Here is a 12,832-nt window from a genome sequence, read left to right as displayed (position 1 = left end):
CACCGCCCGAGCCACAGAATGCTGGAGGAGGTGGAGGCGGGGCCACGGCGCTGCCATGGCTACCGCAGGTGCACCGCCCAAGCCACAGAGTGCTGGAGGAGATGGGGATGGAGGGGCCCACGGTGCTGCCATGGCGACCGCGCGTGCGCTGCCCAAACCCTGGGCAGGCCGCAGGTAGGGCTCACGGGGCGGGCGGAGACGGGGTCTGGCGCGCGCAGGCCCGGCCCACCAGATGGGAGGGGTTTGAGGAGGGTGGGGCTAGGCGCCTGGGCAGCTCCCGGCCGCGTCCTCTTGGACTGCGAGGTCTGAGCAGTGCTGGGTCTAGCTGGTCTTAGTGCTCGGCCCTGGGATCGCTGAGAGCGGAGTCCCGAGGGATGGAGCGGGCCGGGGTGGACTCGGACCACCGATACGACCCTCGGCCCGGCCCTTGACCCCGAAGCGCGCTCAGCCTTCGGGGATCGGGGGGGGGGGGGCGTCCGGGAGGGCGTCCCTGGAGGCTGGCTGCAGATGTCGTTACGGAAAGAGTGTGTGTGTGTGGGGGGAGGGCGATCAGGGATAGATCCATGTGGTTCCACACAAATACTTCCTGCAAAGTATTCTCTACGTCGAGGAACTTATATTGTATGAATGAAGTAGAGCTTGTTCGGCTGGAATGAACCTGATCGTTTTCTTAAACAACAACAAACCCCACACTCTAACAAGCAGTAACAACAAACTATAAAGGCCTCGAGTGGCTGAGATCTGGAGGGTAGGGTTGGAAGCCAAGCTAGGCAGAAGTGTCTGAAAGACTCCCGGTCTCTAGATAACCAGCAATAGCTGGAAGCCTGGCCCAAGTGGTACAGTGCCAGCCACGAGCGAGCACGTCCGGAGAGCAGGAGACCCTCCACGCAAGCCATGGAACGGCCACACACAAAAGAAATAGATTCTAATGAGGTAACGGGCAAAAGACAACTGGGATCACAGAGTCCACCGTCATCGTCTCACTTGGAACCAGGTATAAGAGGGCTTTCTCTCTTCCCCCTCCCCCTCCCCCGGAGAAAGAGGGACCTCTATGAAACATAAGTTTTATGTTACAGAATAGTGTCACTAATTTAATCAATTCGACTTTTAATCTTTTTTTTAAGGGCAAACTCTGATGGCGGGAGAATTTTGATTTTTCTTTCCTTTTAGTGTCCACGACGACCTTTCAGATTTTTTCTGGAATATTTCAACATCCCTTCGAAATCATGTCCAAGGACAGGCTCCCGCCGGAAGGCCTTCCCCTGAGAGCGACCCCCACGGGCGAGGAGGCGCAGATCACCGACAGGACGTTCTTCCTGGACGCCTCCCTGCGGGGCCTGACGCGCATCCCCTCGGAGATCCTGGCGCTGGAGGAACTGGAGGAGATCCACTTGGAAGGCAACCAGATAGGGGAGATCCCCGCCGACATCCAGCGCCTCAAGAACGTCAGGGTCCTTTACCTGAACAACAACCAGGTGCGGAGCCTGTGTCCGGAGCTGGGGAGGCTGAGCAGCCTGGAGGGCCTGGACCTGAGCTCCAACCCGCTGCTCCCGTCCTCCCTGGGCGTGCTGTCCTGGTTGCGCGCCCTGCGCGAGCTGCGCCTCTACCACACCGACCTCCGGGAGGTCCCCGTGCCCCTCTGCAAAGCCCTCCATCACCTCGAGCTCTTCGGGCTGTCGGGCAACCACCTGGAATCGCTGCCGAAGGAAATCGTGAACCAGACCAAGCTGAGGGAGATCTACCTGAAGCAAAACCAGTTCAAGGTCTTTCCCCCGGAGCTGTGTGCGCTCCACAACCTGGAGATCATCGACCTGGACGAGAACCAGCTCACGGCGCTCCCGGACGAGGTGGGCCACCTGCGGCGCCTGCACAAGCTCTACCTGGCCTACAACCACCTGTGCAGCCTGCCCGAGTCGCTGCACCTGTGCGGCCACATGGCCGTGCTCGACCTGTCCCACAACCTCCTCCACTCCCTCCCGCACAACCTGGAGGAGCTGGTCGAGATGACCGAGGTGGGCTTGAGCGGGAACCGGCTGGAGAAGCTGCCCCGCCAGGTGTGCCGGTGGCCGGCGCTGCACCTGCTCTACGTGCACGGCGCGGGGCTGCGCTCGCTGCGCTGCTCCATCCGCAGGCTGACCAACCTCTGCTTCCTCGACCTCAGCCAGAACCACCTGGACCACCTGCCCGCTCAGCTCTGCTCGCTCAGGAACCTGGAGATCCTGGCCCTGGACGACAACAACCTCCTCCAGGTACTGGCCCGCTTTCGTTGCGCAGGTCCTGGGGTTGATCTCAGTCCCTGAGCTTTGACACTCAGGGACGGTGCTCTACCACGTGAGCCACAGCTCCACTTTCAGCTTTTTGCTGTTGTTGCTTAATTGGAGATAAGAGGCCATCGGACTTTCCTGCCTGGGCTGGCTTCCAACCTCGATCCTCAGATCTCAGCCTCCTTGAGTAGCTAGGATTACAGGTGTGAGCCACAGGTACCCGGCTTGCTTGCTTTCTGTCTTTCTTTCTTTCTTTCTTTCTTTTCTTTCTTTCTTTCTTTTTTTTTTTTTTTTTTTTTGAGTCCGGTCGTGGGGCGTGAACTCTGGGCCTGGGCACTGTCCCTCAGCTCTTCAGCTCAAGGTTAGCACTCTATCACTTGAGCCACAGCGCCACTTCCGGCTTTTTTCTTATGTGGTGCTAAGGAATCGAACCCAGGGCCTCGAGCATGCAAGGCAAGTGCTCTACCACTGAGCCACCTTCCCAGCCCCATCTTTCTTTCTTTCTTTTCTTTCTCTTTCTTTCCTTTCTTTCTTTCTTTCTTTCTTTCTTTCTTTCTTTCTTTCTTTCTTTCTTTCTTTCTTTCTCCCCCTTCCTCCTCCCCCTCTTCCCCTTCCTCCTCCTCTTTTCTTTCTTTCTCCCCCCCCCTCCTCCTCTTTGTTTTAATGTTGGTCCTGAGGCTTGAACTCAGACCCTGGGCCCTGGTCCTTAGCTTTTTGGGGGGGTCCGGTCGTTGGGCCTGAACTCTGGGCCTGGGCACTGTCCCTCAGCTCTTCAGCTCAAGGCTAGTGCTCTACCACTTGAGCCACAACGCCACTTCTGGCTTTTATTCTTTATGTTTATGTGGTGCTGAGGAATCGAACCCAGGGCCTCATGCATGCAAGGCAAGCGTTCTACCACTGAGCCACCTTCCTAGCCCGGTCCTTAGCTTTTTTTATTCAAGGCTGATGTTCTACCCTTGAGCCACAGCTCTACTTCTGGCTTTTTGGTGGTTACTGAAGAGTCTCATGGACTTTGCTGCCCAGGTTGGTTTTGAACTGCTACTCACAGATCTCAGCCTCCTGAATAGCTGGGATTACAGGCGTGAGCCACCAGTGCACAAGTTATTTCTTTTTTCCCCTAAACACCAATAGCAATCACAACTAGTAGCTAACATTTAGGTAAAACATGTGTGTGCCAGTCACAGGTATGTGTTTTACATTGGCTTTCTCATTCAATCCTTGCAGGCCTCTGGTCCTCGATGAGGTTAATGGCAGATAATGAGCTCAACATCAAATGTTTCCAAATCTGCACAGCCTGCAAACGAGAGCCAGGGGTCCTAGCAGGCTTAGGGCCTATCTAGATTCTTAACAGAGATCACCTCCACACAGGGCTTCAGTAACCAGGAGTTTTTCTGATCTATGCATTTTAGTCCTCAATGTTCCACTTAACAGAAACTGAACTACAAAAACAGCTTTGTTCCTAGGCAGTGCATAAGCCCCCATGTGGTCAGAGTCGCAAGATCAGATCGGTCCCTGCTGCATTGTTGAGACTCATGAAGTAGAGCTGTGTCTCAAGTGGTAGAGCACCAGCTCTCGATCAAAAAACTAAGGGATAGGGTCCAGGCCCTGAGTTCAAGCCTCAGTACTGGTACAAGGAAACAAAGAGCTAGGTGCTGGTAGCTCACATCTGTAATCCCAGCTACTCAAGAGATTTAAGAGTCATAGTTTGGATCCAGCCTGGGCAGACAAATCCATGAAACTCTTTATTTCCAAATAAGTAGGAAAAAAAGTTGAGATGTGACACAAGAAGTCGAGCAAGTGAACAAAAAAAAAAAACCTTAAAAGCCCAAGGCCCTGAATACAAACCCTACTACCGGTAAACAAAAGAACAAATAATGCATAACAGTGAAATCAGATTGGCAATGAGAAAATAAAGGACCTCCAGAATGCAGACCTGCAAATGTACACACTACACAAGCGAACAAGCACACTGCTCAGCAGCAGAGCTCAGTTGGTCTACTTCTTTTTTTTTTGGTCTGGTCATGGGGCCTGAACTCTGGGCCTGGGCGCTGTCCCTCAGCTCTTCAGCTCAAGGCTAGCGCTCTACCACTTGAGCCACAGCGCCACTTCTGGCTTTTTTCTTTTTGCTTATGTGGTGCTGAGGAATTGAACCCAGGGCCTCAGGCATGCAAGGCAAGTGTTCTACCACTGAGCCACCTTCCCAGGCCCTCAGTTGGTCTACTTCTGATGTAGCACTTCAGCTGAAACCCCACAGCCCAATGTCTTTGCTGATTGTTAAAAGCAGTCTTACCCGAACCCTCTCTGTTTGGAATGCTTCTAGTTACCTCCCGAGTTGGGTTTGCTTTCAAAACTGAAGATACTTGGACTCACAGGAAATGAGTTTGTCTCCTTTCCAGAGGAAGTGTTTTCTCTCGTGTCTCTAGAGAAATTATACATCGGGCAAGACCAGGGAACCAAGTTTACCTATTTGCCAGAACAAGTTGGAAAACTGCAGGTAAGCCTCTGTAATAAACAGAAAAGAAGCACCCTGAAGTTGGCTGGTATTAAGAGAACAGGGGTCCACATTCTTTTTTCTACTTCATACAGTCATTTGAATATGTAGAGGTTTTTTTGCTGGCACTGAACACCTTATTAATGATGAAGAGGCCATGTAGTACTTCTTTTTTTACCCGTGTGTTGGGGTGTGTGTGTGTGTGTGTGTGTGTGTGTGTGTGTGTGTGTGTGTGTGTGTGTGTGTGTGTGTGTGTGTGTGTGTGTGTGTGTGTGTGTGTGTGTGTGTGTGTGTGTGTGTGTGTGTGTGTGCTAGTTCTGAGACTCAAACTTAGGCCTTGGGCACTGGCCTTGAGTTTTTGTGCTCACGTGGTGCCTGGCATGTATCTTTCTTTTTGTAGACATGGAGTCATGCCTCTTCCCATTTCATTTCCAGTTTTCTAAGTAACTCCTTGACAATGGTACTGTTTTGAGTTAAGGTGTTATACAACTGACATGGCTGAGAGTCAGTGTGACTCCTTCCATGTGTAGTGATGAGGAATCTTGTTGCACTAAGTTTATATTGGTGATGGGTCCATGTTACTGTGCCAAGCCACAAAGTAATCTTATGAACAGCAGCTTTATTTGCCTGCCTGCCTCTCCCTTACCTCTCTCTCTGCTAGTACTGAGGCTTGGACTCAGGGCCAGACCACTGTCCCTTAGCTTCTTTGTTTAAAGTCCAGAACTCTACTACTTGAGCCATACCTCCACATCCAGCTTTTTGCTGATTAATTGGAGATAAAAGTCTCACAGACATTTTCTCCCAGGACTGGCTTTGAGCCACAATCCTCAGATCTCAGTCTCCTGAGTAGCTAGGATTAAGGTTATGAGCCACTGGCACCCACAAGCATGTCTTGATGTATGATGCTTTGTTTTTCTTCTTGAAAGCTCTGAGGATTGAACTTAGGGCCTACAACTTGCTAGACAGGTGCTCTAACTACTTGAGCCACTGCCTCAGCTATTTTGGCTTTGGTTATAATTCATATAGTCCAGACTTGTCAGGAAAAAAAATAACACGCTTCCCATGTAGCTGACAGGCACATACTTTTGATTTACAGCTTTTTATTGCTTGGGCTAGGGTCTCAAACTTCTTGATCAGACTGGCCTCAAATCTGATCTCAGCACCCTGAACTGGGATTATAGGCATGAGCCACCATGCCCAACTGATTTATGCATTATTTAATGATTGCATTTTTTCATGTTTCTATTAATAATAATAATGCTCTTAATAATAATAGATAATAACTCTTTTTTTTTTGGTCGTTTATCGTGCTTGAACTCAGGGTCTAGGTGCTGTTCCTGAGATTTTCTGCTCAAGGCTAGCACTCTACCACTTGAGCCACAGTGCCACTTCTGGCTTTTTCTGTTTATGTGGTACTGAGGAATTGAAGCCAGTGCTTCATGCATACTAGGCAAACATTCTACCACTAAGCCAACTTCCCAGCCCTAAATAACAACTCGATGATGGCTACTACATAATTCCCAACCTTGGAACTAAGCACTGGCAGGGACAACACAGGTAATGATGCCCACCATGACTTAGAAATTCCATTTGGATTTCTCCATTCCTTACCCTGTGTTCATAGATTTTTTTTTTGTAATCTTGCTCCTTGAACATGTCATACACAGGGCAAAACACAAATCTTAAATTTTTGCTCAGTAAAGTTGAAAAGTAGTTGATTCCATAGTCTGCATGTTATGGTCATGTCCTCTTAGCCGATGTTGGTTTGATCATTGCAGCAATTGTAACTTGGAAGTAACTTCTAGAGATACTCTGATATTGAAAGGGACAAATGACAAATACACTAAAATTATCCAAACTATTTCTCCATAAAGTTCCAGTAAAACAAAGTTCCCATACTCTCTTTTCCTGCACAAAAGAAACGAAAGTCTAAATGGTTTTACTAAAAAAAGAGATTTTTTTATGTTAGCTTTTGTATGTGTGTGTGTGTGTGTGCCTGTTTGTGTTTGTGCATGCTTGTGCATATGCACATGCATGCGAGTACCATGGCTTGAACTCAAGGCCTAGGCACTGTCCTTTTGCTTTTTTACTCAGGGCTAGTGCTGTACCATGTAAGCTACACCTCCATTTCTGTTTTTTTCTTCTGGTTACTTGGAGATAAAAGTCTCAGATTTCCCTGTCTGGACTGACTTTGAACCATGATCTTCAGATCTCAGCCTCTTGAGTAGCTAGGATTATAGGCTTGGTGTTGGGCATTTAAATATGCTTTTTCCTATGTCTCAATAGATGATTTCCCCCTTGAGAGTACATGGATTCTCACTTTGATTTGAGTTGTGAGTGAAGATAAGGCTCACTGTGCCATACTTGTGTTGTTTCAGAGTCTTAAAGAGCTGCACATAGAGAACAATTGCCTCGAGTACCTTCCCATATCTTTGGGGTCATTGCCTCATCTAGAAGTTCTTGACTGCCGGCACAATTTGCTTAAACAGATCCCAGATAGCCTTTGCCAAGCACAAGGTGAGGAAACTTAGTATATCTACGGCTTTATGGAATTTGAGGGCAGCAATTTGAGGGATGCAATGAATGGCTTCCCTCTTTTCTGAAAGACCAGGCCCTAGGTTTGGAGAGGCTGAGCCCTAGAGGGAGGCCAGGTGCCTCCCTAACCATCTTGTAAAGGCCAGTTGTAATCTGAATGAAAAAGAGAGTAAGGTCATAATTGCTAAGAAACTCAGCATACATCTCTACTTGTATTATGTCCATCCCCAGCAATGGATTGTTGTATGCATACTGTTCGCTAGTATTTGGACTTGGAGTTCAGAAGGAAATTTCATCCAGCTTATTAAATCACTGGACTAACAGGAAAAGTATTGACTCAAGAAGGTAAAAATCAGCAAAGGGACTTTTGGAACTATATGACTGACTTAGAAAAATCACATATGATCTCTGTGTAACCACACAAACCTTTTCCAATAGGTTAAGTCCTTCCTTTCTTTCTTCCTTCCTTCCTTCCTTCCTTCCTTCCTTCTTCTCCTTCTTCCTTGAAACCATGTTGCTGGGCTGACATGATACAGCTGAGCCATGCCTCTAACCTTGTTTTTCTTTTCTTTTTCTTTTTAGAACAGGGTCTCACTTCCTGCCCAGCTTTCAAGCTCCCCACCTGTGCTTCTGTCGGCCCACTTTAGGCTTCCTGTCATGATTGGGATCAGAGGTGCTTGCCTTAGCACCCAGCTTCCTTCCCTCCACTGAGGCAGAATCTTGAGTGTTCTGCCTAGGCTGGCCTGGCACCACGATCCTACTGATCTCACCCTCCCTTGTATAACACATACATGCCACTGCATCCAGCTATGCATTAGGAAATAGTCTCATGAACTTTTCTGTTTGCACTGGCCTCAGACACTAGATCATATTCTCTTAGCCTCTTACATAGCTAGGTTTGTAGGCATGAGCTACTGGATGTTGGCTTTTTTTTGGGGGGGGCGAGGGGAGTAGTTCTGGAAATTTGAACTCAACTTGTTAGGCAAAACACTCTACCACTTGAGCCATGCCCCCAGTTCTTTTGCTTTTAGTTTAGTTTTTTTTTTTTGAGGTAAGGTCTCACAGTAATTTGTCTAGATGTGCTTGAACACTGATCCTCCTGCTTTACCTCCCAAGTAACTGGGTTTATAGGAATGCACCACTATGCCCAGTCCCTAAATCATTCTGTATTTGCACATCTTTCCACCTACTCATGAATCCATTTATCTGCTTACATTAGTTATACAGAGAAAAATTTCACTGATACTGTGTTCCTAAGATAAATTCACCATTAAAAAAAACCAAAATAACTCTGTCCAGATTTGAAAGAGCTGCTGCTAGAGGACAACTTGCTCACAGAGATTCCAGAAAACTTAGATCAACTAGAGAATCTTCAGGTTCTGACCCTGATGGACAACCCCATGGAAGTACCACCCCAGGATGTTTGTGCCGGAGGCATCCAGAGCATCTGGAAGTACCTGAAGGAGAAGAAAGCCAGGAAACTAAGGGCAATAAGGGTAAAAGCAGCACAGGTCCTTGTGAACGTGTTCACAATTGCTTTGGGAAAAGGCCCTCGTATCCACCAAAGGATCTGTGGGTCTGTGTTTATATGCATGTACATGTCTTTTGATTTTGTGCCAGTCCTGGAGCTTGAGGGTCTGGGTGCTGTCCCTTAGCTGTTTAGTTTTTGTGCTTCACTCAACACTAGTGCTTTACCACTTGAGCCAGGTCTACTTTCAGCTGTTTTGGTGGTTAATTGGAGACAGACTTTCTTGCCTGGGCTGGATTCAAACCAGGATCTTCAGATATCAGCTTCCTGAGTAGCTAGGATTACAGGCATGCATGAGTCATGCCATCCAGCTTACACATGTCCTTCCCCCTCCCCCCCCCCCGCATGTCCTTCTTGACATGAAAATCTCATTCACTTTTTGTTTTTGTCTCCAAGACTAGTTTTACATTTCGGCCCTATGTTATTGTCATTATGTTTCCTCCCCTTTTTTAATCAGAAAAGAAGCCTACAAAAGGGCAGGGGGTATAGGTCATGTGGGAAGTGGAAGGCTTTATGTAGCTGGAACAGTGTTAGCAAGGAAGGGTTAAGAGATCAAGGAGGACCCTACCCTGGTTGCACACTGAGTAGCTAATTCTAGCTCCTTGGGAGGCTGGGATCAGAGGATGGAGGTTGGAAGCCAGCCTGGGCAGGAAAGTCCCTGAAATTCTTATCTCCAATTAACCATCAAAAAAACTGGAAATGGAGCACTAGACTTGAGCAAAAAAAAGCTCAGGGTGAACAACTAGGCTCTGAGTTCAAGCCCCAGGACTGGTATACTCACAAAATAAAGAGATCCAAGAGGTCAGGGGAACAGGAGAATCACAGAGGGCACTGGAGCCAGGGTAAAGTTTTTTATTTTTATTTTTTTAAATTGTGAAAATACTGTACAGGGGGATTACAATTACATGAGCAAGGTAATGAATACATTTCTTATCAAGCATTGTTGCCTCTTCCTTTGTTTCCCCTTCCCATCCCTGCCCTCCCATTCCCCCTCCCTTTTCTTCCCTCCCCCCCATAATAAAGCTTTTATTCTGTTTTTGTTTTTCCAATCCTGGGGCTTGAACTCTGGGCCTGGGTGCTGTCTCTGAGCTGCTTTTTGCTCCAGGCAATCACTCTACCACTTGAGCCATAGTGCCACTTCTGGCTTTTTTGAGTAGTTTATTGGAGAGAAGAGTCTCACTGAGTTTTCTGCCCGGGCTGTCTTCAAACCGCAATCCTCAGATCTCAACCTCCTGAGTAGCTAGGATAACAGGCATGAGTCACCAGCACCCAGCCTTTTTTTTTTTTTAAATTCTTTTAGTCAAAGTTTTATTCTGGAAGAAATAGGGAGCTACTGGGAGCTTCTTAGAAGTGTCTGCTTTTGGAGGAAGGGCAGGACTGTTCCTGTGTTGGTGGACAGGAGAGGAGGAGGCGAAGAATAAGTGTAAAGTGGCTTTAGAAGGACCTGAGCACCCTTACCATCAGGAAAAGCAGGACACATGCTCTCTGATGTTCCTCTTTGTCCTCACTACGCAGTGCCCTTCTTCATTGCTCTGTCACCATATTCCAGGTACACACTCCTGTATTTGTTGTTTGTCCCAACTGGTTGTGAATTCCACAGTCAGGGATGTGAGGATTCCATTGTTATTTTCCAAATGTCTACAACTATCTGGCTTACACAGGATTAAGTGTCTTGATTTTTGTTTTGTTTTGTTTTCTGCTTGAAAGAGTGACAGCCTGGCTGAGAAAGATAGAAAATCAAATCAAGCTTGGAAGTCTCATCATAGCCTATTCTCCATGTCACTAAGACCACAGACCAGAACAGGGAGATTTCACAGCCTCCAGATTATCATCATCTTTGTCCATTTTTGGTTCCCAATCACAGGAGATCTGAGGCTGAGTGAATCAAGAGAATAAGGGTTGACTTTGAGTTCTGGTCTATGAGATTAGGATGAGGAAGGACATAGTAATGGCATCTGTTGAGAATGTCCTAATATTGCAAGAGTGCTTGTACAGAAGAGAGATTAAATACCAGAGACAGCCTTGTTTGAAATGATTGTCCCTTGTAGTAATAAATCCAGCTTCACTGAGAGCAAGAACTCACTCCCAAGAGTGCCATTAAGCTCTTGCAACCCAAGCTCCTCTTAAAGGTTCCCACCTCTTCTCAATTCAATTACATCTGGAATCAAACTTCAGCCTGAGATTTCAGAAAGGCCAGGCCATATGCAGACCTTAACAATAATGATTCGAAGGGATACTAAGCTTATATTGATCTTGTTTGCAGATTCAATCGTGGTGGCGTGGGATCATGGTGATTAGAGGCCTAGGGAAATTTGAAGACCTAGTAAAAGGACGAAAGAAAGGAAAGTCCTCTCCAAAAGATAAAAAAGATAAAAAAGCAGCAGCTGCCGCCGCCGCAGCAGAAGCAGCAAAGAAACCTGGAAAAGGGAAGCCCGGAAAGGGAAATAAGAAATAATACTGTAAATCAATGAGTTAAGGGTGTTAACCCGAATGGATGTTGAAGCCACAATGTGAAGCATTCAATGCCAGCCACACACACAATTATCTGTCAATTTATAGCTACTTGTAATAATAAAAGATTCTTCTTTTTACTAAAAGGTGTATGCAAAGATACCTGGGAATTGCTTCAAAATAATGTGGGGAGAAAAAGGTGATAAAGTTTCAAATGAAACCAGAGAACCAGATAATAGGGATTTGGAGGTTCATTATACTATTCCGTCTACAAAAATTTACCAGGCGCTGGTGGATCACACTTAAAATCCTAGCTACTCAAGAGGCTGAGATCTAAGGATTACAGTTAAAGGCAGCTCAAGCAGGAAAGTCTATGAAATTCTTATCTTCCAATTAACCACCAAGAGACCAGAAGTGGAGCTGAGGCTCAAGTGGTAGAACACCATCCTTGACTAAAAAAGGCGAGAAACAGGCCCTGAGTCCAAGCCACAGAACTGGCACATGGAAAAAAAAAGGAAGGAAGGAAGGAAAGTAGGAAGGAAAGAAGGAAGAGAGGGAGGGAAAGAAGGAAGAAAGGGAGAGAAAGAAGAAAGAAAAAGAAGGAAAGATGAAAGAAAGGGAGGAAGGGAAGAAAGGAAGAAAGGAAGGGTGAAAAAGAAAGAGAGAAAGAAAGGGAAGGAAGAAACAGTAGGAAAGAAGTAAGAAAAAGAATGAAAAGAAGGGAAGAAGGAAGGAATCCAATAGTGAATTGTAAATTTTTTTTAAATTTTTGTTTTTTTGGGGTCCGGCCTGGGAGCTGTCCCTCAGCTCTTAAGCTCAAGGCTAGTGCTCTACCACTTGAGCCACAGCGCCACTTCTGGCTTTTTTTCTTTTTGCTTACATGGTGCTGGGGAAGCAAACCCAGGGCCTCGGGCATGCAAGGCAAGTGCTCTACCACTGAGCCACCTTCCCAGCCCTGAATTGTAAGTTCTTGATGTGCAGTGATGTTTTACTAAGTCTGCTAAAGAAAGTATAAAACCAGCCGGGCGCTGGTGGCTCACGCCTGTAATCCTAGCTACTCAGGAGGCTGAGATCTGAGGATCGCGGTTCAAAGCCAGCCCGGGCAGGAGAGACCGTGAGACTCCTATCTCCAATAAAACCACCAGAAAACCGGAAGTGGCGCTGTAGCTCAAGTGGTAGAGCGCTCGCCTAGAGCTGAGGGACAGCGCCCAGGCCCAGAGTTCAAGTCCCACGACCGACAAAAAAAAAAAAAAAGAAAGTATAAAACCACAGTCAAGAGGAAACATAGACACCAGTGAAAACAATAGTAGATTGAAATAGTAATAAGTTTAGACTAAATGAATAGAAAGAGGATAGAACCCCAACTCTCCTGACTTGCACTATTGGCTGTACTTTTGGAGATGGTGGATGTTGTTACATTTCACCAGCAGGGAGCAGCATCACCCACCAATTTTCCTCTTCACTCTAGCCATTTTGATCATGGTACATTGGATACCAGGTATTTTATTCAGGGTAGTAGGACCAGCAGATTTAGAGAAAACAAAAATAAGATGTATGCAATGA

General features: G+C 46.9%; 1 protein-coding gene across 6 annotated transcripts; it reads left to right on the top strand.

The window, feature by feature from the left end:
* Positions 1–99: 99 nt before the first annotated feature.
* Positions 100–11,372, top strand: Lrriq4 (leucine rich repeats and IQ motif containing 4). Of its 6 annotated transcripts, XM_069991964.1 has the most exons (7): positions 100–174; positions 803–994; positions 1,171–2,249; positions 4,585–4,758; positions 7,134–7,272; positions 8,590–8,786; positions 11,082–11,372. In XM_069991964.1, exons 2-7 carry the CDS (start codon positions 895–897, stop codon positions 11,271–11,273), a joined length of 1,881 nt encoding a protein of 626 aa, XP_069848065.1. In that variant the 5' UTR covers positions 100–174; positions 803–894; the 3' UTR covers positions 11,274–11,372. The 6 variants fall into 6 exon arrangements, with proteins under 6 accessions (XP_069848065.1, XP_069848068.1, XP_069848070.1 ...); XM_069991967.1 differs by lacking the exon at positions 4,585–4,758; XM_069991969.1 differs by lacking the exons at positions 8,590–8,786; positions 11,082–11,372 and adding an exon at positions 7,522–7,680.
* Positions 11,373–12,832: the final 1,460 nt, after the last annotated feature.

The sequence above is a fragment of the Dipodomys merriami genome, unplaced genomic scaffold (genome assembly GCF_024711535.1).
Source record: "Dipodomys merriami isolate MVZ:Mamm:240054 unplaced genomic scaffold, mDipMer1.0.p SCAF_40, whole genome shotgun sequence".
In the NCBI taxonomy this organism is placed as follows: domain Eukaryota; kingdom Metazoa; phylum Chordata; class Mammalia; order Rodentia; family Heteromyidae; genus Dipodomys; species Dipodomys merriami.
The sequence above is the reverse complement of the archived record's forward strand: the minus strand, read 5'-3'. Positions and strand labels throughout refer to the sequence as shown.

What these genes read in the sequence shown, in the direction of transcription:
- Lrriq4 (XM_069991964.1), top strand. Translation starts at nt 895, where the DNA reads ATGGAACGGCCACACACAAAAGAAATAGATTCTAATGAGGTAACGGGC. An exon ending in ACGACAACAACCTCCTCCAG is followed by an intron (nt 2,250 to 4,584) that starts GTACTGGCCCGC and finishes GAATGCTTCTAG; the next exon opens with TTACCTCCCGAGTTGGGTTT. An exon ending in GGAAACTAAGGGCAATAAGG is followed by an intron (nt 8,787 to 11,081) that starts GTAAAAGCAGCA and finishes TCTTGTTTGCAG; the next exon opens with ATTCAATCGTGGTGGCGTGG.